This window comes from Strongylocentrotus purpuratus, unplaced genomic scaffold, assembly GCF_000002235.5.
Source record: "Strongylocentrotus purpuratus isolate Spur 01 unplaced genomic scaffold, Spur_5.0 spur5_scaffold_11, whole genome shotgun sequence".
NCBI lineage: Eukaryota > Metazoa > Echinodermata > Echinoidea > Camarodonta > Strongylocentrotidae > Strongylocentrotus > Strongylocentrotus purpuratus.
In genome coordinates this window covers 6,831,173-6,853,265 of record NW_022145596.1, presented here as the reverse complement: position 1 = coordinate 6,853,265, position 22,093 = coordinate 6,831,173, and the positions used below count along the sequence as shown (strand labels likewise).

The window sequence follows — 22,093 nt, the reverse complement described above, 5'->3', positions numbered from 1 at the left end:
TTCTTGTACAATACAATCAAGCGTGTCCAGCCGTTTTAACATTTATTGATATGATATATACACAAATAGGAATAAATGTTTAAACGAGTGGACCTTCAAGTCCCTCAGGTGGTAGGTAGATTAAAAGAATAAAATTTGCTGAAATCATGATTTTTATTTGACATCTGCACAGGGAAATGAACATGCACGATTTCAGAAAAAAACATACACAAGAAAAGTTGAATTTAGTTCACAAAATGGCCATGCACTATTGTTTCAATTAGTGTGTATACATCCACCTGCAACCCCAAAACCAAATCAAATAGCATAACCCCTGAAATACACAAATCTATACTCTATACTCTCGGACCTTTCGGAAGAGACGAACACAAGGTACAAGGTACCCGATATATGTATATACATTCTCTTTATCAAATAAAAAGAATCAGATCATGCGGGTTCTTAAAATTAAAACTTCTATGAACATAAGATATACTTTCACATAATATTGAATATTCCGTATTCTGAAAATGTCATTCCATAATGCTTGGAATTGACTTTATCCAAATCTTTCCTATTTAGTTCTTTTCCTGTCATGACTTTATGTCCGTTTTGCTCTCTGACGTGGGTACGCTCTCATACTTGATTGTGTACTTGTTGAAGGCATCGTTTATGGCTTTCCTGCATGAAGGAGAAAAGTGTAAAGGAAGTTTGCCAAATACACAGAAAGCTAAACAGGACAGTTTCGCATGAAGCAAATAATCATTCAAGATCAATTATGCAATAATTTGTAGAATACTAGAGCCTTTTTTAGACAAGGATGTAAGGATAGGCCCAGGTAAAAACTGCATGCTTGGTATACTCGATATAATGAGGTAACGCTTATAACAAGGATATCATCATGTCCCAAATCTAATTTACTTGTAATTCTATGGCCGTATGAGCTTCTTAAAACGAGATTCAGCTATTACAAGCTGAATCCCGCGCCCTACAAAAAGTAAAACATTGTTAATCGTTCCTGTTAAACCGAGCAGTTTCACTGCTCTACATGCCTAAAACAGTTCATAGGAGCATTACTTTCTCTTGCCCCGAAATCGTTCCACACAAACTGTGCAAGCACAGTGAATGATGTTGGGCCTAAACGCTGGCTATATGAGAAAGAGAGGAGGTGATTGGACATTCGATTTATCATGGTATACCCCCTCGTCAATTATTATGCTGACCTCTACGACCTCATTGAGCCTATTATTTTGCCAACCCGAAGAACAATCATTGCGGGATTGAGAGGAAGCAACTGTTCACCGATAATTTCTTGAATAAAATACATCAAATGCAGATTTGTCATTTCGTTAACAAATTAAAAATTGCATTCATTGATGCTTAAATAGCCTCGATAAGAGCAGAAACAACTCGGTATGTGCATTTTTTTTGCACATTCTGATATGAGGAAAATCAATTGGTCAATTTCCCCTGTATAATTTACAGCTTGTTTTGGAGGGTTTAACACATCTCAATCCCATTCTTCATTTTAACTGGTTCAGAAAATTACCTGAATTCTGACTGCTTGAAGAGGAAGGCTGCAATGTGTCCTCCCTCAATGTATCGAACCTGTAAGAGCAACAAAGATTTTAAAAGAGGATTAGTTCATAATGCTCTATACAATACATGACTACATGATTTCTGATTCATCAGCAAACAAGGAATATTGCAAATGAGAAAATTAATTTTATTGACATTCAGCATGTTGGTAACCATTGTTGGGAGATTTTTTTTCTTTTAAAGCCCCACTGCACTACTTATAGCTACTTGCACCCTCTATACAGCCAACAATGCCTAAGCGGTAACCGTTGATGCCCTTTTTCGTTAATTGAGAGCTGATTTGATGAGACCACCTGCCAGTGAACTTGCAGGGAGGTCTAATCCCTCCATGCCAAACTAGTGCAGAGGGGCTTTAAATTCGAATCGAGATAAAAAAAGAAGTGTATCACAGATAGTTCACTTATCATTGAAAGAGGGACAAGAAAAATGACAGACTCACCTCGACTCCTGGCCAGATGTCATCTAGTGGAGGGACCCCCTTCCTTGGGATGTAGCCGTCCTTCAACGCGCTCACGACGATCACCAAGCTGGAATCTACAGGGGTTGAGAAGTTGCCCACATAGGTAGTCACATCCATCACCCCTCGCATAAACTCCAAGGCTTCCTTCTTCAGCTCCTGGTAGTTCTCCATATCTGAAATGAAGACAAAGATTAATGGCACGCATTATTTGTGGGTATCAACTCTCTTTATTGAAACAATAACCCTAGGAAGGGGGAGGGGAACGGGGAGGGGGGCTCATTGTGAAGTATCAAGTGTCCCTGAGGGTGGAGGGTAGTGGTCCAATGGGGGGGGGGGGTAAATGTTTCAGGTTGGTAGTCTGAAAATCTCTATGCTTTCCAAAGACGTATCCCTCTGGAAAATGGTGCATGGTGATCGATGCATGACCCTGTGAACGTACACATACCGGTATATTGAAAAGCAAAGAGTGTAGATTTCTCCTCAAAAAAATTCTCTGAAGTGGTTCTAATAAATGCACTGTATAGCTGATAGCATTTACAGAAAACCATTTAAAGGGGAGGTCCACCCTGATATTAATTTGGTTTTAATAGAAGCAAAAATATGAGAGAAACGGATTTGTGAAAGTTATAAGTTCTTGAAGTTGCCATCAATCAAACATAAATTGGCAAGACACTGACATATATTGCGAAGTCCTCTCCAATTTGGTCTGTACAAAAATGTCATAACCTTTCATTTTCTTAGTTCTTAATGACGGAATAGTTTCGTTTCGTACAGGGGTCGTGCAGAAACACATATGCAATAACTATAGTTAGGGTGTGTGTATGATAGAACATTTTCTTTAGGCAAAATAGAAATGTTTGAATTATTTAGTACAGGGAAAAGGGGAGGAAACCCCGCCCCTGCCCCCCCCCCCCCACTCAGTGTTCTTTAGGATACGCATATGCATGTTGCCTCCTTTTGAAAACACCCCCCTAAGTCTGGTGTGTAAAGTCAATACGGGCCGGATTTTTGTGTACTACGAGCCGGACTTTGGTGCGTGAAAAGTACCCCTTTACCGGACATTTTTGGAAGATGCATGGTATCCCTCCGTTCACGGATTTGGGGGTCGGGAGTGAACTTAGCAAGATATATCACAGAGTAGCCAATTTGTGTTTGATTGATCGCAACTTCAAAATTAACAAATTTTAAAAAAAGGAGATTTTGCTCAAACTTTAACTGACATGTTCCTCTCATTTTTCTGCTTCTATTAAAACGAACTTAATATCAGGGTGCCCGGTGGACCTCCCTCCCCTTTAAGCAGCTATGAACTTTACCAATTGCCAAAAAGAGTGAGTGATTAATTAACACAGCTTTCTTGAAAGTCCAAGGTATGGAATTGTGAACATGAACTGACATAAGAATGTCACTTTATTTCATATTTTGTCTCATCTAAGGTCCTCAAATATGCCGAAAAAAAGCTTGCTTTCAAATCTGCAACATCACATCAATTCAAACCATATGTGGGTAACATTTCAAACAGTATTCTGCAGCAGGAGAATTTTCAGACCCAATGTTTTTACTCTTGCAATAATTCTGTCACAGCAACTTTGCCAAAGTAAGCCAATAATTCAATGGTTACATTAATACCCCCACTATTTGCATTCATGAGGTGCTTACCTGTGATTTTCGTTCTTTTCTTCTTCTTTGTACCTGCAGTACTGCTCTCCTCCGATACTGTGGTCTTCGCTGTATGATCACTATTTGTGGAAAACCGAAAATGGCTTTCTTTGTCTTTCCTATCTGAAGTTGATTCTTTGTTGGTATCTGCATCTACATTTGTACGATGAGCATGCAGTTTGCTATCTGGTATGGATGATCCATTACAGGTGGTGCTTTGCATGCTGTGGCTATGTGTCTCTGAGTCATGTGTAGGGTGTACTCTTTCATCGTCTCTGCAAAATCTATCTATACCAGGCTTGGCTTGCAGTCCGTTCGATGGGCCATTTAATGAAATCCCAACGGCTTCTTGCAAGTCCAGCTTACCCATCGGCCTATTATCTATTGCACTCAAAATGGACTCCTGGGCGGAACTCTTGCTATTATCCTCACACGGCGTTGCTTTAAAGTCATTGTGATACGAACGTTGAGGTGTTTTTGGTCGTTGGTCGTCTGTAGATCGTTGCATGCCGTTGAGATCATCAAGACTCTCTGGATAGTTCCAGACAAACTCCTGTCCAAGTGTGAAGGAATCCGTCTGTATCAAAACGAAAAGAAAAGAAAATTTTACCTGATTTTTTAATAAGCAGATACAAACAAATTCTGGGTGTAAAAATCCCCCAAAAGGTAGAGCCCCCCCCCCCCTATTTAGGCGTTGTGTCGTGCACCTGTAATCCAGCTAACAGTGGAAGTTACAAACTGATTCAGCCGAGGACGCAGGTTCGAAACTCAGTCACGTCTTTCAGATGGTGACGTTTAGAAGTCGGACCCCAGACGTAAATAATCATATCTGATTGACACACGTCTGTAAAAACACAATACACACACACACCCCCCTCTTCAGGAACAGATTCCAACCAATGTCCATGATGTCGTAGATGCATATAAAATGATGTTTGTCATCACTCCCCCTCAAACCTAGGGCACTGTAAAGAGTTGGTCGCACCCCACCAATAACAATATTTTTTGATTGAAAGTACTCCCTCCTTAAGGAACTTTTCAAGGACGAAACCCTCTTTAATTTTACTTTACTCAGCACCTGTTCGGTAAAGACAGGGGTAGCACCGATCCAGGACAGAACTCCCTTTATTTCATCTTTGCCCCTCCTCCCAATCCTTGGTAAAACCATACACTCTGACTCATTCACCTTCTCTTACCTTTGGGCACTTGTGAAGCTTGCCCATAATCTCCCTCTCATACTCCAAGTGTTGGCCCAGGTACTGGGTCACAAGGACAGGCCAGGGGATGGAACCACTAAGCACCCCCTTGGTGAAGACAGGGGTAGCACGCTCCAGGACAGACCCCCTCCCAATCCCTGTCCACGTATCCCCCTTCTCTTACCTTTGGGCACTTGTGAAGCTTGCCCATAATCTCCCTCTTGTACTCCAAGTGTTGGCCTAGGTACTGGGTTACAAGGACGGGCCAGGGGATGGACCCACTAAGGACCCACTTGGTGAAGACAGGAGTAGCACTGCTCCAGGACACCCCCCCCCCCCCTCCCCTATCCCTGTTAAAACCATACGCTCATTCCCCTTCTCTTACCTTTGGGCACTTGTGAAGCTTGCCCATAATCTCCCTCTCATACTCCAAGTGTTGGCCCAGGTACTGGGTCACAAGGACGGGCCAGGGGATGGACCCGCTAAGCACCCCCTTGGTGAAGGCAGGGGTACCACTGCTCCAGGACAGACAGGGGATCAGAGGGATGGGCTTGTGCCAGTTGGTTGCAGCTAGAGATGCCATCTAGGGTCAAATGGTAGATGATATTGCAATATTAAGAGAAAATTAAATCATAATTTTTTTATGTAGGAAATTCTGAAAATATCAAACAGATTTCATGTACACAAGATTTGAAAAGTTAAATCAAGAATAGGCAGTTTACTGTGAAACTACAAAACCCAACACTTTTTGCAAGTTTAAAGCTCATGAAAGAAGCCAAAAGAAAACTGAATACTAAAACACAACATTTAAGTTATGCCGTTTGCTGACAAGGAAAATAATGGATGTTGTTTTATCATATATGATAGATGCTAATATTTTCATCCTAACAAGCAGTTTTTGAGATTTGTTGACAGACTATAAAAATGTTTGCCAACCAAAACAATTTTAATAGGGGGTGTCACCCCTCCCCCTCCCCCCCCCCCCCCCCCCCCCCCACTCTGACAATGCCCCATAACATTATGAAATGATTTGAATTAGACTGACTCACATGTCCACCCATTGATATCCCTGTAAGGCCCAGTGGTCCAAAGCCTTGCTTCTCACACCAGTGTAGCATAACTAACCCCTCTAGGATTAGACCTCCTCCCATCACAAACAGATCGTTCACATGCCGCAAGCTGGACCGTCTGAAAATAAAATCGTATGGTAAAAACTTTTCTTGCAAGGGATCAGGAATGACATTTTTGGGGGTCTGGTTGCATGAGCTCCCTCTTAAAGCCCCACTGCACTAGTTTGACCAGGAGGGATTAGACCTCCCTGCATGGTCACTGACAGGTGGTTATCTCAACAAATCAGCTCTCAATCAACATAAGAAAAAGGGGATCATGGGGGGCCAATGGTCACTAATTAGGCATTGTTTGCTATATACAGGGCGCAAGTAGCTGTAAGTAGTGTAGTGGAGCTTTAAAGCTTTAAAAATAAAAGAACTTAATAAAACCATAACACAAAGCTTTAATAGCAATGGATCCCACAATTGATTTTCGTGATTGATGGCATTGATCAGGATCAATTGCTAAGCTTTAGGTTACAAGACCAAGGTAAACATTTTTCTTTATGAATTCAAGCCAAAGAATTCATTTAGAAGAAGTAATTTGGGTAAGATAGAAAAATGCAGTTTGGAAGATACAAAACTACAAGACTCTGGAAGATATTGGTAGGTAATCTGTTTCTTTCATTATGAAGTATGATTTCTGTAAACTATCATTATCTTCCATGTCCAGAAATATGACCTGTGTTTACTGGTTTACTATTAACCTATTCAGGGGTGATAGTGAGCACTAAAAAAAAATAGGTTGTTTGTTTTCGCCTCAACCACGCCCCCCTTGAGTAAAAAAAGCAAAGAAGAGGATCCGCGAGGAAAAAATGGCATCTAACAACATTCCCCCCCTTTCGAGTAAGAAAATTAGGACAAAATTGGGAAAATTGGGAAAAAAATAGGCAAAATAGGGAAGAATAGAGAAAATAAGAGGGAAATCGGGAAAAACAGGATAAAATATGAAAGAACAAAAAAAAATTGGTACAAAAAAAAAAAAAAAAAAAAAATCAGGAAACCGAATTATATCAGGTTTTTATCAGGCCTGCCTATTCAAATTTTATGCATACTTTTTAAATAAAGGTTGTTCTTGACAACCTGAACTCTTGTCGCTTGCCTGATACAGCAACGTGTAATGTATGCCCACTGGATTCCAAGTATTGTAGTTCATTCATTATCAGCAGGTTAATGGAAATCTTGTCACTAGGTCCCCAGGAAAGAAGCATCAATAATCTGAAAATTTGGTAGACCTGTCTATAATCACTATGAAAATGACTGACAAAGAAAGCGGACAAAATATACAGTTCCTCAGGTAGACAAAGAAACATCCCTTCACTGCTATTATGTAAAAATGTGTAGAACAGGTGTCACATGCATATTCACCTTTTAACATAATAGCAGTGAAGGGATGTTCCTTTGTCTACCTGAGGAACTGTATATTTTGTCCGCTTTCTTTGTCTGTCATATTCATAGTGAATGCCTCTTAGAGTACTTACAGCTGTTCTTTGGGCTTCCTGTATCCATAAAAAGGATTCTCAATCAGCAATGATCCAATCCCATATTCCTTGATGAGAGGCCTGGCCAGGAACGTTCTCCGCCTCCAGAAAAACTGAAAATAAAGACATCACACATTACAAGATATTTAAAAGAGGAAAGAAAATATTTTTATTTTCTATTTTCAAATTCTATTACTAATTTAATTTTTAATTTTTAATACGTCTATATAATGAGTTTGTCAAGTACTAAGCTCTCCATCTTCACCTAGAACCTACCAGTATTCTGACTGACCGCAATTAAAAACTGACATATGTCCCCGGCCCCCCACTCGGGAAACGGAGGGATACCATGCGTGTTCCCAAAATCTTTGGCTCGTAACAAAAGCAAAAGGTCTACCCGTATTGACTTTACACACCGGACTTTTGCTGAAAAGGCTCATATAACAAAAGAAAAAGGTCTACCCGTATCGACTTTACACACCAGACTTTTGCTGAAAAGGGGGGGGGGGGGGGGGGGGGGGGGGGGGAACACACTTATGCATACCCTAAATATCACTGAGTGGGGGGGGGGGGGGCGGGCATACGTCTTTTGAATAACTTTAAAAGTACAATGTGTAGGTCCTCAGATGAGTCACGTCTTTCTTCAATATAGGCTTAAAATCTGTCAAGTACGTTACATTTACTTAGTAACAAGTAAGAAACAAACATGATTTCAGTTTCCCCACTGAATTCCTATTATGGTACATTTAGAGTTCCTCCCTTAAGTAAGTGTCATAGCTACATGTACTTACATGGTCGCCTGTTCCTGCCATGTGGATGCACACTGGTTTCTTCTCGGTGCGCCATTGTGTGGGTACTATCAGTTGAAACCTGGAAAATCAATCAACAGTCATGAAATAACTGTATTCTTACACATGATTTCAGCTATAACTAGTGTAGTGTAGATTGGGGAGAAGTTTTCCATGTTGTAAAACAAGAAGCCCCCTTGTTAGACAGACCACTTCACATGAAATTGAACTCAATAAAGGCCTCTTCTACAGCCATCCGTATTCTCCATGCAATAGCTTTTATGAGGTCACAATACTAGTGTAGGAATATATCATAAACAGTGCATGACTATTTTATAATACCTTGTGTTAGGCTTTCTAAAACACCAGCACCTAGTGCATGCAATCTGTTTTCTGACTTCTCAAATACAACCACTTTTTGAAGGTGAATGCAATAGCTTTTGCAAAGCATTCAAGTACAAGAATAGGGCCTCCACCTGAATAGGCCATTTTTGTAATGTACCGGTAACCAAATTTAATGCATAAGTCTTTGTGAAGGGCCTCAATATATATTATTTCATTCACCTGATAAGAATAAAAGTATTCCTATAGTCAGAATCTGAACTGCATATATTAAGTGTTGCTAGGTAGATCAAGCCATAAAATCTGTCCTACCTGGCAACAACTAATGTATGCAGTTCGGATTCTGTCTATTGAAATACTACTATTAAACAGGTGAATGAAATAATTTGTATTGAGGACCTTCAAAAATACTTTCAAAATACGAAAATGGCATATTGATAGGCAAGGGCAGTGAGGTTCATAGGTTACATCACATGCAAATTGGCTGATTAGCATTCATTTATTCACATTTTTATAAAAAACAATTAACATACAGCTGTCGTTCATTCGCTAGTTGACATTAGCGTTCTTGATAACTTTAGAATTATCCAAATCAACTCTGCTACACGTCGTGGCTTCAGACAGTTCTAAAGTTTATTGTGTGCACATTATTTGAATGTACAAACATGGCATACACTGAACCAATTTTTTAAAGATTTAAAGGGGGTGTAGCATGACGAGACATTAGGGACTTTTAGATTTGCGTGGACTGATACGTTTGACGTCCATTCAAGGCAGTGCATTAAAAGGACGTCGATCGTAGCAATCCACGTTGTCGTTGTGCAAATCTAAAAGTCCCTAATGTGTCTTTTCTGTGGCCTGACTTGGAGCCAATCGGGTATAATATGTCTACAGACGACGCAACCGCAGTATTCACGTGCGTGCACCATACAAGAAATCGATGCGTGAGGAGAACTTTGGTCTGTTTCGCGAACGCTAGGGCGACCATTATAATCAAGTCTATTAGTTTACGTGCAGTTGTTCAAAAGAAGTCATAGATGGCGTTAACCAGTATTTGCCACGCTACACTCCCTTTAAAAGCATCTCACCTTGCTGTTTTGACCTCCTTTGGCATGATATCAGGAAGGTACCTGTCAAATGGGGACCTGAAGTTCCCATCAACGATCCGGACATCACCCTTCTCCACATCCTGTGATGGGTACAGAGAAATGGATTTGAAGAGTGGCCTTTTTTCAAAGTTATCATCATTAAAACTTATGGGAATTTCAAAAATGGCTGAATTTGTGAATTGCTAGTCTGCCATTTGTTAAAATTATAGAGAGTGGATAAAATGCAAAATATTAAAAATGTATTACAACTTATGGATGATCTTTTCTTTTGGAGGCAGCGCTCAAAATACACGGGGGCGATGGGCGATTCGCCCCCGTGAGCTCCATAATTGCCCCAATCAGGTTGTCCACGGGGGCGATTGCAAAATTAAAAATCGCCTCCGTGGAATTATAAAATAAAGATCATCAGTGAATTGAAAAATATTGAAAAGGATGCAATTCATAGTTGTACTCGATAATTCTCACTTAACATATTCTCTCTCTCTCTTTCTTTCCCTGTCTTGCATAAAGAAAATATGAAAATAATATTTTGCCTTGATTAAGAAAAATTGAAAATTTTATCAGTATTAAACAGGGAGAAGGAAAGGGGAGGAAATTAATCAAAACAAACATTGAAGAATCCAATTCAGTGTTCTTTCGTGATGCATAAGAATGAAAGTACATTAAAAGGTGAAATAATAAATTGAAGTGCGATGATAAATCAATTCTTTGACGTTGATTGATTGAATAAAAAATAATGAAACAATATGGTCTGAAGGTCATATATCTTTGAATATTAGAAAGTTTCATCCACCATCGTGTTGTTGAACACTATTTGCAATTTAATTTTAATGCGGTGACTTGTCGGTTACGAGCAGAAGGTCATATCAGGCTTCTATATTCTATTATACTATCAACAGATATCTGGATAGAGACACTTCGTCACATCAAGCTACGAGAAAGTATATCATCATCTCACAGAATTCTACTCGAACACCGCATCGAAATTCTTTTCACCCTTTTTTTTTCTTCTTCCTCTTTTTTGGTCCCTTTTAGCTCTCCTTTTTTTCCTTTTCCTTCCTTCTCTCTCTTTTTTTTTAGCGGGGGCGGGGGGAGGCAAAGGCCTTTTGACCCACCCCCATCCGCAACTTGTTGGCGGGAAAATTGCAACTGCATGATATCCCCCTTCTTTTCTTTACTTCTTCCTCAATTTTCCTTCCCTTTATCTCCTCTTTTCCTTTTTTCTTTCCATTTCCTTCCTTCCTTCTCTCTTATTTTGTTTTATTGGGGGGAGGCAAAAGCCTGGAAGGCAAGGCCCTTTCGCCCCCCCCCCCTCGATCTCCTTCCCCCTTTTCATTTCTTCTTCCTCTTCTTTCTTTCCCTTTCTCTCCTCTTTCCCTCTTTTCCCTCTTTTCCTTCTCTCTCTCTCTCTCTTTTGCGGAAGGGGGGGGGGGGAGGAAGGGGCAAGGCCCGCTCACCCCCGCTGGATCCGCGCCTGCATCTATCTTATATCTACTAACTAATGGGTACCAATCCAATGGAAATTTGTATTAAAATAAGAGCCCCCGTCAGCACTAAAAGAGCCCCCGTGGACAAAAATTTAATTTTGAGCCCTATTTGGAGGGCATATAATAATCTGCTACCTATAATATATAGTCAGTGCACCACAGGAGATGGTGCTTACTAAAGAAAAAACAGAAATTTATGATTTTTTAGAAGTGACCAAGAGCTGGAGAGTTCACCATGAATAAGTCGCAATCCACTGGCTAAATTGCCAATTTGAGATTCACAAAGATTTAGTGATTTTACATTTCAAACATTCTTAACATTCTTATTATTTGTCCAATTAAATGACAATGGTGTAGCATAAACCCAGCCATACGGGCGAGGGGAGGAGGTTATCTGGAGAATAAAATGATACAGAACAAGGCTAACAATTCAGGAGGAGAATGGGCATGGTATCATCCTATCTTCTTGTCATTGTACCTTTCCCATCTCCATATCTCTCGTTCTCTCATCCTCTATCTCTTTCTCTCTCCTTTTTCAGCTTTTATTTGCGATTCCAGAGTCCACCTTCCACTTTAGTAGCTAGGCCATCGTTTAAGATGTTTACAAATAGAATGTCAACGACAAAACAATTGAAAATATTGAAAAATCATGTCTTACACTGTCTATGTTGACTGGGTAATGTTCATTGACAAGGCGTTGACACGAAGAACGGTCTGCCAGAACTCTCAGAAAATCAAATTGCCTGCAAGATCAAAAAGAACATGAAAAAAGAACATGAAAAGTAACCTAATGATTACAATAACAAACTATTTAAACAAATGGGGGGAGGCTAGTACAGTTCAACCTGTATAATTGGAGATGGCTTAAGGGAGACAGAAATGGAGGTCTTTATGGCATGTGATCTTTCTAGACAGGTTCTAGACAGGTTTATGTCAAAGAGAAACATGGTTTCAGACTTTCAGGGGAAACAAAAATGTGGTCTATATAGACAGGTGGCCTTTTCTATGCAGGTGACATTATTAAAGTAATTTTCAGTTTTTCACTGTACTCTACTTAACTTCATATACCATACAGGTTTTTTGAAGTTCCGTCTAAGGTCAAGTAAAAAACAGGAAATTGGTTTTCTTTCTTTGATAACCATTACTTAGACCTGACCCACTGATGTAAAAGGTCATTCAATTTGACAGTGTACTCCTACATAACTTTCCTGTCAGACCTTCTTCAAGAATTGTGAAACTTATAATGCAAGGTTAAAGACAGTTGCTGCCTCAAAATCAAGAATAAAAATGGTCATCTAAAAAATATACAGTATTTATATTTTTGGAATAAAAAAGTTTATCTGAGAGCATTTGTTACATTATTACAATAACAAATTAAAAGGCTGTCAAAAAAATCTGCAACATTATGACTTACCGTATTTGCCGGCGTATAGGCCGCAGTATTTTTGGAAGAGAAAATATCAAAAAGTCGGGGTGCGGCCTATGCGGCGAAAGAGTAAAAAATGATTTTTTTTTTTTTTTTTTTTTTTTTTTTTTTTTTTTTTTTTTTTTTTTTTTTTTTTAATTTTATTTATGGCGCTATGCCTGGCAATGTCTTCCAGCTCAGTAATCAGTGTGTTGACTCACCACTCGGAAACTACAACAACACTCAAATTTGTCTGTCATCTTTGTTTGAAAGTAATCTTTCTAACAGATCTCAATATGTAGTTTATAATAATAATTCCTCAATTTTTTTTCTATAACAAATGGTGTACCACAAGGTACACCATTGGTACCATAGGTACTCTATTGTGTTTAATTTACATTAATGATCTTACACATTCTTCTAAAAACGACATTGTTACTATTATTTGTGACAAGTTTACAAGCACAAATCAGCGCCTTTAACTGCACCTCGATGTTAAATGAAGGTCCTTCCCCGCGTGGGTTTTCGGCAACAAAACATCAACAACAACAACAACAACAAAAAAAAACTTTTTTTTTTTTAAAATGTCAAAATCGGGGGTGCGGCCTATACGGCGGTGCGGCCTTTACGCCGGTAAATACGGTATTCTAGATAATGTACATGTGATAACGGAAATAACTGTCAAATCCAATACCTACAAAAAATATGAATGTCTATACAGAATCACTTTCTTCTCATAAATGAGAAATACAAACTATTCATAGTATTCAATACAAAAAAGTAAGGGCCTTCTCAGAAATTAGCAAGTACAGTAGTTACTGAGTGTGTACACCAAACACTTGTAATGCCTATGGGAAGGTGGAATGCACCATAGGCATAGCATGCAATGAATTTTTATGTACAAAGTGAATGAGAATGCCATAATAAGTGTTTCAATATGCAATAAAACTGTTTTTATGCTACATGTAGGTGCCACTTCCATTTATACTACTTTATTATAGCTGCATGTACGTGTACGAGCTCATAAAATGTTAATGATTAATATCAAATCATAAATTTACCTGGATATTCACTTGATAACTTATAAACAAAATAACAGTCTGTTTGTGAAATAATAAAAATGGCTGGATCAGCAGGCTGTCTGCTCTGACATCTAGACATTGCCCTCTGGTAAGCATTGCGCAGCAAAAACCTTGCAGCAATCGTGATGCCAAACACATTCAAACAAAAATGGCTGCACTTGCACAAACATACACCACACCTTGCCCTAGCTTGCTTGATACTCAACCAACCTAGCATTGAGTGCAGAAGTGCTCTACCATGACAATGCAAAGTATTTTTCAGGCAAAGTCCTAGCAACCGACCCACACATAAAATGTACATGCGTAATAATTTAATCAGAACATCCCTGCCAGAGAAATGATAAAACACCTGACAGTGAAATAGCTGATAGTCTGAATAAAAATAGTATGGCACTTCAAAAGATCTTGAAATTACTCCTACATTTGTGTATTTGATTACTTAGCAATGGAAACAATCTCTCCACAGTTTTGCAGTTTCTGTGCTAGCCATTTTCCTGTGGTAGAGTCGACATTGTGATTGAAATGGTGAAGTAAGAGTACACACTATGAATATGAAGGACAAAGAAAGCGGACAAAGTATACAGTTCCTCATTCTACCCTGAACCATTGCTAGACAAAGGAACATCCCTTCACTGCTATTATGTAAAAAAAAAACCTGTAGAACAGGTGTCACATGCATATTCACCTGTTCTACAGATTTTTACATAATAGCAGTGAAGGGATGTTCCCTTGTCTACCACAGAAAGTGTTGAGGGTAGAATGAGGAACTGTATATTTTGTCCGCTTTCTTTGTCCGTCATGTTCATAGTGACAACTTCTTAGATACCCACTGATGTGTATTCCAGCTACAGTGCATGATTATTTCCCAACAATCCACTCTCCAAGAAATTAATATTTGAGGTCATTTTTTAAAGATCTTAAGTCTGTTGCATACCATAATACCTGCCTGGGAACGAACCCATTTTCAAAGAATTTGCAAAAGCACTTGATATGGACATCCAAACATGTAAAATCTGATGATCAATGTTCTGAAAATTCATGTGAATTATAAAATTTCAGGCTTTCTTGCTTCGAAAAATCTAAGTCTTACAGAGAATTGAAGTGACTTCAGAGTCCAGACTAAATGTAGTTGCCTGATTGTCTACAATTTGAAGTTGATTATTCTAACTCAGTAAAACTTTAAAAGGCTGCGATGCACTAGAATTCAAGTTGTTAGTATACAGATGATCATTCCGAATCTCATTTTGGAAGATGAATTTGTTTAACTTTCAAGTTCAATATCTAATGTTTAATTGACATTTCTTAGAAAATTGGATTGCAGAAGGATTGTATATAGTGTGTGGTTAGCTTTATTGCAGTGACATTGACCTCATATTAACAAATTGAAAGCTTTTGACCAGATTATCCAGATACTTCATTTCACCATTTCAGTACAAAATATTAAAAATAGAGTGCATAGGGTCTACACATCATTGCACATAATTTTACCATTCATCTAGTAATCATAGACAGGCCCAAGTCTAAATCATGAGGTAGGACTTGACTTACTCACTTTCTTTATTGATCATTCTTCATGATTAATTTCTGTTTTCTTCATTATCCCTTCTTCATTCTGCTGACTCTGAACTTTTCTTCCGCTTTTAGTTCAGTCTGAAGAAAAGTTTTAATTTGCCCAACCCAGTCAAGACCTCACACAATTGGTGCATGTGACAGTGAGAAGCATTGAGAAGCAGTGAGAACAAAAGGCTCAGTTGAGCAACTTCGTTCTTTTTTCTTGTACCTTTTAGTTTTACTTCAGTCTTACTCAGCATCTGTATCTTAATTAATTATTATAATATTAATATTAATAAATTAATAGACCTAGATCTAGAGTCTATTCAACTTTTAAGTTTTTTTTAACTTTTAAATTCATGTCTAACTTTTACACCATTCCAAAGCTGCATTGCCTGCATTCATCATTCATGTTTATCCTTTATCATGTTCTTCCTCTCTTTCAAATCTTAGTTTAGATCCCTTTTCTTTTCTTTTCTTTGTCTTTCTTTCTTATTTTGACCCGCCCCATCCGCACCCCTTTGCATTTGCCGTCTGGCAAAAGGAGGTGCGTGCGTGCGAGAACGTAGGCCGGTGGCGCGGGGCGGCTCCGTTCTACTCACCGTTTGATTGTCGCTGGATTCCCCCATCCTCTGGTGAAAAATTTGGATAGCAGCAAACTTCTGAAAATACGATCGAAAGCACTTGCTTTTTCATACATTTCGCCCTTCTTCTGAAGTTCTTGTGGACGTGTAAAAACTCATCTGACAGCCGAAAGAGAGTTTTTTTTAGGAACTTTAGATGCTCGGAAAATGGACTCTCGTTGCGCGCGTTGCCTCTCAACCTAAGATTAAAAGTAAGAATAAGATTGCGTGCATTGTTGACCTCGTCGAGTCCGTCCATGACCTACAGGAAGTGCATGTAGCTCGGGTGCTGCGCCAGCTGGTTTGCCGCGGGAAAAAGGGAAAACACCATTGACATGTGTGCATGTGTGGATGTTACGCCCACGTAGATGTGTACTTGTGTCAGCAGCACGAAGAGAGTCTGTTTGATGTTGACCTCCCAAGGCCTTCGCCAACTAAGCTTTGTTTACGGCACGGTATAGAGGTGTGAAGTCTATAGACTACTGTCCCGACCTGACTTGACGCCCATAGGCCTAATCATCATTATGCAAAGTCTTGACATTGATGACAATTTTGCAGGTTGGTCATGATCATGCCACTTGCTAGTTGATGTCACCAGTGGCAGTGGTGCTGTGTTGTTATAGTTTCCGTGATCTGCATAGACCTGACAAGAGTTTATCTGAATTCTGAAGTCTTCCCCTAGAGAGTGAATCGAGTGTTGACTGTTGGATTGCCTTCTAGATCTTCTAGGTCTAATCTAAGTTGAATATCTTAAAGAGCTGTTTTATTCTGGAAAGGCCTCAAACCAACCAACATGATGCAGACACCACCACGACAACCAAAACATTTCCCAAGCAAAGCTGCAGAAGAGATTGCCAATGTTACTCCAACTAAGCTAAATAGCCTGACGCTGAAGTCAAAGAGTGCAGATGTCAATCAAAATGAGAAGAGTGAACCGAGGTAAGTTTAGACATCTGGGCAGCATTTCACAAAATGTTTGCTGAGTAGAGGTCTACATCCCATGAAAATGTGTTAAAAAATTGACTCACTTTTCCAATACAAAATTAACTGAAGTAAAATCAACTCAACTTGTGCAATGCTATCCAGATTGCCAGCACTGTACTGTTGTCAAGTTGAGACCACTATCCTGTTTACCTTAGAATCTAGGCTTTACCAGAAATTTTGGAAGAATACCGGTACTGCCCGGAGTTGGAGTTAAATATATAGAAAATGATGGTCTTGATTTACTTGCCATGCTGTGTTTATTTTCCCATCTATCTAGATTGATATACCGATAACCTTATTAAGGGGTCTAGTATGTAGATTTACATACCGTATAGATTGTACTTTGTAGGTCCATAAATGTTATTATCATTTTGTAAAGTGCTTGTCTTTTATTTTCATCAAAGCAGTAATACCACCAGTGGACAAGCCACCAAGAGATTGGACTATCTAGCCTGGGAAGACTACTTCATGTCTGTAGCTTTTCTATCTGCACAGCGTAGCAAGGACCCAAGCTCACAGGTGTGTTCATCTTACCTGTAGACTAGCCATCGTTTTAAAAAATGATGACATTGTCATTAGATTACCTCAAAATATCTTGCCATTATTTTCCTAGTCCATCAGAAGTGAAGGGATTTCAAGTTCTAATTCTTGTGGAGTCTCATGAAAAAAGTGCAAGTATGGTATCTAAAAACTTAAATACTCACTCAATGAGGAGTAGACAAACTATTCCTTTTCGCATATATGAAGAAATGTTTGAAGGTATAACTTTATTAAGCAGAAAATACAACTCTCTATCTCTCACTTTCTGTGTCATATAAAATCATGTTGATTTTCATTTAACAGGTTGGTGCTTGCATTGTGAATGAAGAGAAGAAGATTGTTGGTATTGGCTACAATGGGATGCCCAATGGATGCAACGATGATGTGTTGCCATGGAGTCGAGATAGTGAAGATTGGCTGGAGACCAAGTATCCTTATGGTGAGTTAATCATCTTTCCTGTCCTCTTTTCTGAATTGTTTTCCTTGCAATTATTCTTTCTCTCCACACAAGTAGTGCTAAAATAAGCACTGATCGTTTCATTTAATGTAGGCTATATATATATTTGTTTCTGCTGAGGAAAGCACATAACTCTTCCTTTTTTTTCTCAATTGTTTACGATATGTTTAATAAAATGTGTCACTTAATGATAACCCTCGTGTAATCATATGCTTTTGTAATTGTAAATATGTTAATTCAGATACCCTAATTTATATATAAACCATATTATGAGGCAGGACCTACATAATACAAGCTTTGCTTTTTAGTAGATCCCCCACATTATTTATTGATTTATATGATTGTATTCTTTGTTATAACTATTATCATGTACATTTTGTTTTCTATATTGTAAGTTTAGTTATAATAATTACCATTGTTCATTATGTTCAATTATGTTATCTTTGATAAAGTGAAATAAATAAACTTTAAAACTTGAAATATAGAGAAGGGTCTGTTAGCGTTACCATCTTTTTCACTTTTTTTTAAAGAGATGAAAGATATTGTAAGCAAGGTATTTCATAGAAAATACAGTTGCATGAATACCAGGCACTGCTAGGTCTATTAAACATATGCAATTTATCCTGGAAACAAATGCTTGGAAACAAAGGATGTCGTACAGAAACGCATTTGCCAATCATGGGATAGTAATAGTTATAATAATGATGATAGATATTAATACCAAAACATATTATGTCAATGAGAAAGCAAATAGAATAATGAAATGCTCATTACTTTTATAAAAAAAGTACAATGCATCTGGATTTGTATTTATAACCTATACAAACAGTTTCTAAGCGTTTTGTTATCTTTGACTAAGCATGCAGAGCCACTGAAACAAAAGGATAACACTGCTATGTTTATATAACCTACTTCTATTTTCCAGTATGCCACGCTGAGCTGAATGCAATTATGAACAAGAACTCCGCCGACGTCAAAGGATGTACTATGTACGTAGCTCTCTTTCCCTGTAACGAGTGCGCTAAGGTCATAATCCAATCAGGGATTAGGAAGATCGTTTTTCTCTCGGACAGGTACCAGGAAAAGGACACCATAAAGGCATCCAAAAGAATGTTTGATTACGCTGGAGTAACTTACAGGTAAAAATTATTTTTATTTTGTATTTTGTATCAACTTGAAGATATATGTACCGTAAATCTCTGTATATAAGATGCACCCCTATTTTTAAGACCAACAAAAATATATTTTTTTTGGGGGGATGGCTTTTCTGGTTTTTAGCAGATACCGCAGTACGTTAGAAAACCTTCATTTTGCTACAAGGCAAGCAAAATTGAAGGCACCGATTTGTGCTTGCGAACTTGTCACAAATAATAGTAACAATGTCAGATGCTGCTTGTAAGTATCGGCTTGCATGGTGATGTACATGTAGATATACAGTAGGCTTGGGGGTGCACCATGTGAGAGAGAGGGAGGATTGAGGGGTCGTGAAAAGGACTCTCGGTAATCTTTCTGAGGGTGTGTAGTCCTGTAAAGGACTATTCTTGGATCTTAGATTGGATTTCTCCGGAACATTCCACTAGGGAATTTTAACTGGAGGTGTGGCTTTGAGTGGTCAGTTACTTCATCTCTTTTCTCCTAAATCTGATATTCTCATAAAGTGTAATATAACGAAAACAGAATTATTACTTTCTGCTACATTGATAGGCTACATGATTACACTGTTGGTGTAGTCTTGAAAAAGACTGTTGGTTATCTTTCTTAGCTTATAGTTCTAAGGAGAACTAAAGCACTTGGAGAGGATGGGTGGCAGGAGTGGCTCAACGTTTTAAACAGGTTGACTATCCGTCATCAGGAGACGAGAGTCCTTTTCAGAACTCCTCAATCCTCCCTCTCTCTCTCTCTCTCACATGGTGCACCCGCAAACCTACTGTATAGTAACAATGTCGTTTTTAAAACTAAAGATGACTGACACATTTTCCTTTGAGTCCAAACAGAAATTCAGAAATTTGGCAGGGGATAAATCATTTTGTTAATTTGATTAACAGCTGAGGAAGTTCATTATCTTACATGTACTTAAAAAGCTCTGTAATCATGTAGCCTATCAATGTAGCAGAAAGTTATAATTCTGTTTTTGTTATTACTTTATGGGAGTATCAGAGGTAGGAGAAAAGAGATGAAGAAAATTGTGACACTCTTTGCATCTCCACAGCTAACTCAATAGAATTAGAAAATAAATGCAGTCTTGCTGTTCTTATTATTCTGCAAACACAAGATATTCAGATTCTCTCATGTTGTACAAAGTCCATATTGCTATTGAGAGATCTTGCAACCAAAACACCTGCCATAATTCCCTCAAATACGAACAAGGTCGTCCTCCTTTCTTATCGTCTATCCTTTCTTCTCTACCCATTGACATTTGCAGTAAATTCACACCGTCTCAGCAAACAGTTACCATAGATTTCTATGCGCTGGATCCAGAGGCAAGACCCAAGGACGAGAATCAGAAAGAGGAGGAGCTCTAACACCTCATAGTACCTCACCTCAAGGTCATATTGATTATCTCTGTCTTTCAAGGTCATTTCTAAATATATATTTATATTTTGTTATCACAATATTTAAAAGCAATACAAAGTGTTGGTATATAAAACATGAAATGAAGTCATTTTCCAATAGTTTTTGGATGCATCTGCAAGGATAGAACACAATCCAATAAATCTACCTTGGATTATTTGCCATTTTGAGATGGGTTTAAGAATGTAGCCAATAGCAAACCTGTATCAGGTCACATGTATATATATGCTTTATTTTTTCCATCACGCTCAGCTTCGCAATTTTTGTGCAGCATTATGTGAGCTCTGTGCAACCACTCTTCGTCAACGCAACTTGATGCGTTCAAAGCTCAGACGCGATCTAATGCATTTCATACGGCATGATGATGCGTACATCGAGCCATGCATTGTACATACGTTTGGCTGGGCGCGCGCACTGCATGATGTGACTTCATCCAATAAAGCAAATGGCTGCCTTCTTGATGTGGGACTTGGCTTTTTGATTGGGTTTCTTAGGCAATTTATCAACTTTATACTCATATAGGAGACCCAGCTTACAAAACAAATAATACATGATTTAGCTCGTGCATTAGTGATATGCACTGCACTTGGTTAAGCCACAATGAGACGGACAATGAACTTGATAATGAAGTCTCTTTCATTAGCCTATTGTAAGTTTTCCTGCGTGCGGTGCATATTCACTAATGCACTCGCAAAGATGTATTATTTGTATATTGCATGTTCAGTGACAAGTATCTATCAAGGCATTGATAAATAATGTGTTTTCAAGCTGGCTTGCTTTATGATAAATATGCTGGACAAATTCTTATTTGAGTTATTAAACAGAATATGAAAAATTTATCCCAAGAGGTGTCTTATCCTTACCAACACTTTGTATTACTTTCAATCTTATACATGTATTGTCAGAGAAAATTAAAAAATGTCTTCCAATTTCTCGATATTATGGAAAGAAAAATCTTCAGCGCAGAAGAAGTATAACATGTTGTGTGGTGCTATTTAAGAGATATCATAGGTCATAATAATGACATCTTTATATTTCTGTGGACAGGTAAGTGAGATTATTGGTAGGAAGCAAACAGTATTAGAAGTCTTTAGATATTTCCTAGAACATTTTTGGTAAAATTTCCATTGTGTAAATGTGAGTTGGTTTCTTAAGCTTTACCAGATTGAAAATAGGAAGCATACAGTATTAGAAGTCTTTAGATATTTCCTAGAACAATCTAGTTGAACTTCCTTTGTTTAAATGTAAATTTTGGCTTCTTAAGCTTAACCAGATTGAAATGAATTGACATTTGGTTACTATAAGTAGAAAAGGGCAAAAATGCACCGTCTAACACAATTGCACACACCTGCACAATTGGGCACTATATTTTATGGGAAGATACAGGAAAGCACAAAATTTGGTTGTTGGGAATTCTGTAGGCTACTTCGCAATGTTTAAAGGGAAATTCTACCCCCAAAATAAGTTTGTTTCGATAGAGGCAGAATAATAAGAAAATCAGGTGAGTGAAAGTTTGAGCAAATTCTGAATGAAAATAAGAAAGTTATGAATTATTGAAGTTGTGATCAATCAAATACAAATTGGCAACTCTGTGACTTATTATACAAGCTCTCCTTCATTTGCTTTGTGCATAATATTCCATAAAATCATGTTTTCTTTGTTATTGATGACGGA

General features: G+C 38.3%; 2 protein-coding genes across 3 annotated transcripts; one reads left to right on the top strand and one right to left on the bottom strand.

The window, feature by feature from the left end:
• Window positions 1-134: 134 nt before the first annotated feature.
• LOC115922181 (protein ABHD18-like) lies at window positions 135-16,083 on the bottom strand. The gene is made up of 11 exons (XM_030980488.1): window positions 15,847-16,083; window positions 11,865-11,949; window positions 9,699-9,799; window positions 8,272-8,350; window positions 7,481-7,593; window positions 5,940-6,078; window positions 5,276-5,473; window positions 3,695-4,271; window positions 2,018-2,211; window positions 1,529-1,587; window positions 135-660 (listed from the first exon to the last, which is right to left on the bottom strand). The coding sequence occupies exons 1-11, from the start codon at window positions 15,942-15,944 to the stop codon at window positions 573-575; spliced, it is 1,731 nt and encodes a 576-aa protein (XP_030836348.1). The 5' UTR covers window positions 15,945-16,083; the 3' UTR covers window positions 135-572.
• A 77-nt stretch (window positions 16,084-16,160) lies between these two features.
• Window positions 16,161-21,326, top strand: LOC115922182 (deoxycytidylate deaminase-like). Of its 2 annotated transcripts, none has more exons than XM_030980490.1 (5): window positions 16,161-16,806; window positions 17,259-17,370; window positions 17,695-17,830; window positions 18,774-18,987; window positions 20,271-21,326. In XM_030980490.1, exons 1-5 carry the CDS (start codon window positions 16,661-16,663, stop codon window positions 20,368-20,370), a joined length of 708 nt encoding a protein of 235 aa, XP_030836350.1. In that variant the 5' UTR covers window positions 16,161-16,660; the 3' UTR covers window positions 20,371-21,326. The 2 variants fall into 2 exon arrangements, with proteins under 2 accessions (XP_030836350.1, XP_030836349.1); XM_030980489.1 differs by having other exon boundaries at window positions 17,256-17,370.
• The last annotated feature ends 767 nt before the right edge of the window (window positions 21,327-22,093 follow it).

Coding starts and splice junctions, on each gene's coding strand:
- LOC115922181 (XM_030980488.1), bottom strand. CDS start 15,944: ATGTATGAAAAAGCAAGTGCTTTCGATCGTATTTTCAGAAGTTTGCTG. Junction 11,950..15,846: donor AATCCAGCGACAATCAAACG/GTGAGTAGAACG, acceptor TTGATCTTGCAG/GCAATTTGATTTTCTGAGAG. Junction 7,594..8,271: donor TGGCAGGAACAGGCGACCAT/GTAAGTACATGT, acceptor CTTTATTTTCAG/TTTTTCTGGAGGCGGAGAAC.
- LOC115922182 (XM_030980489.1), top strand. CDS start 16,661: ATGATGCAGACACCACCACGACAACCAAAACATTTCCCAAGCAAAGCT. Junction 17,831..18,773: donor GGAGACCAAGTATCCTTATG/GTGAGTTAATCA, acceptor TCTATTTTCCAG/TATGCCACGCTGAGCTGAAT. Junction 18,988..20,270: donor TACGCTGGAGTAACTTACAG/GTAAAAATTATT, acceptor TGACATTTGCAG/TAAATTCACACCGTCTCAGC.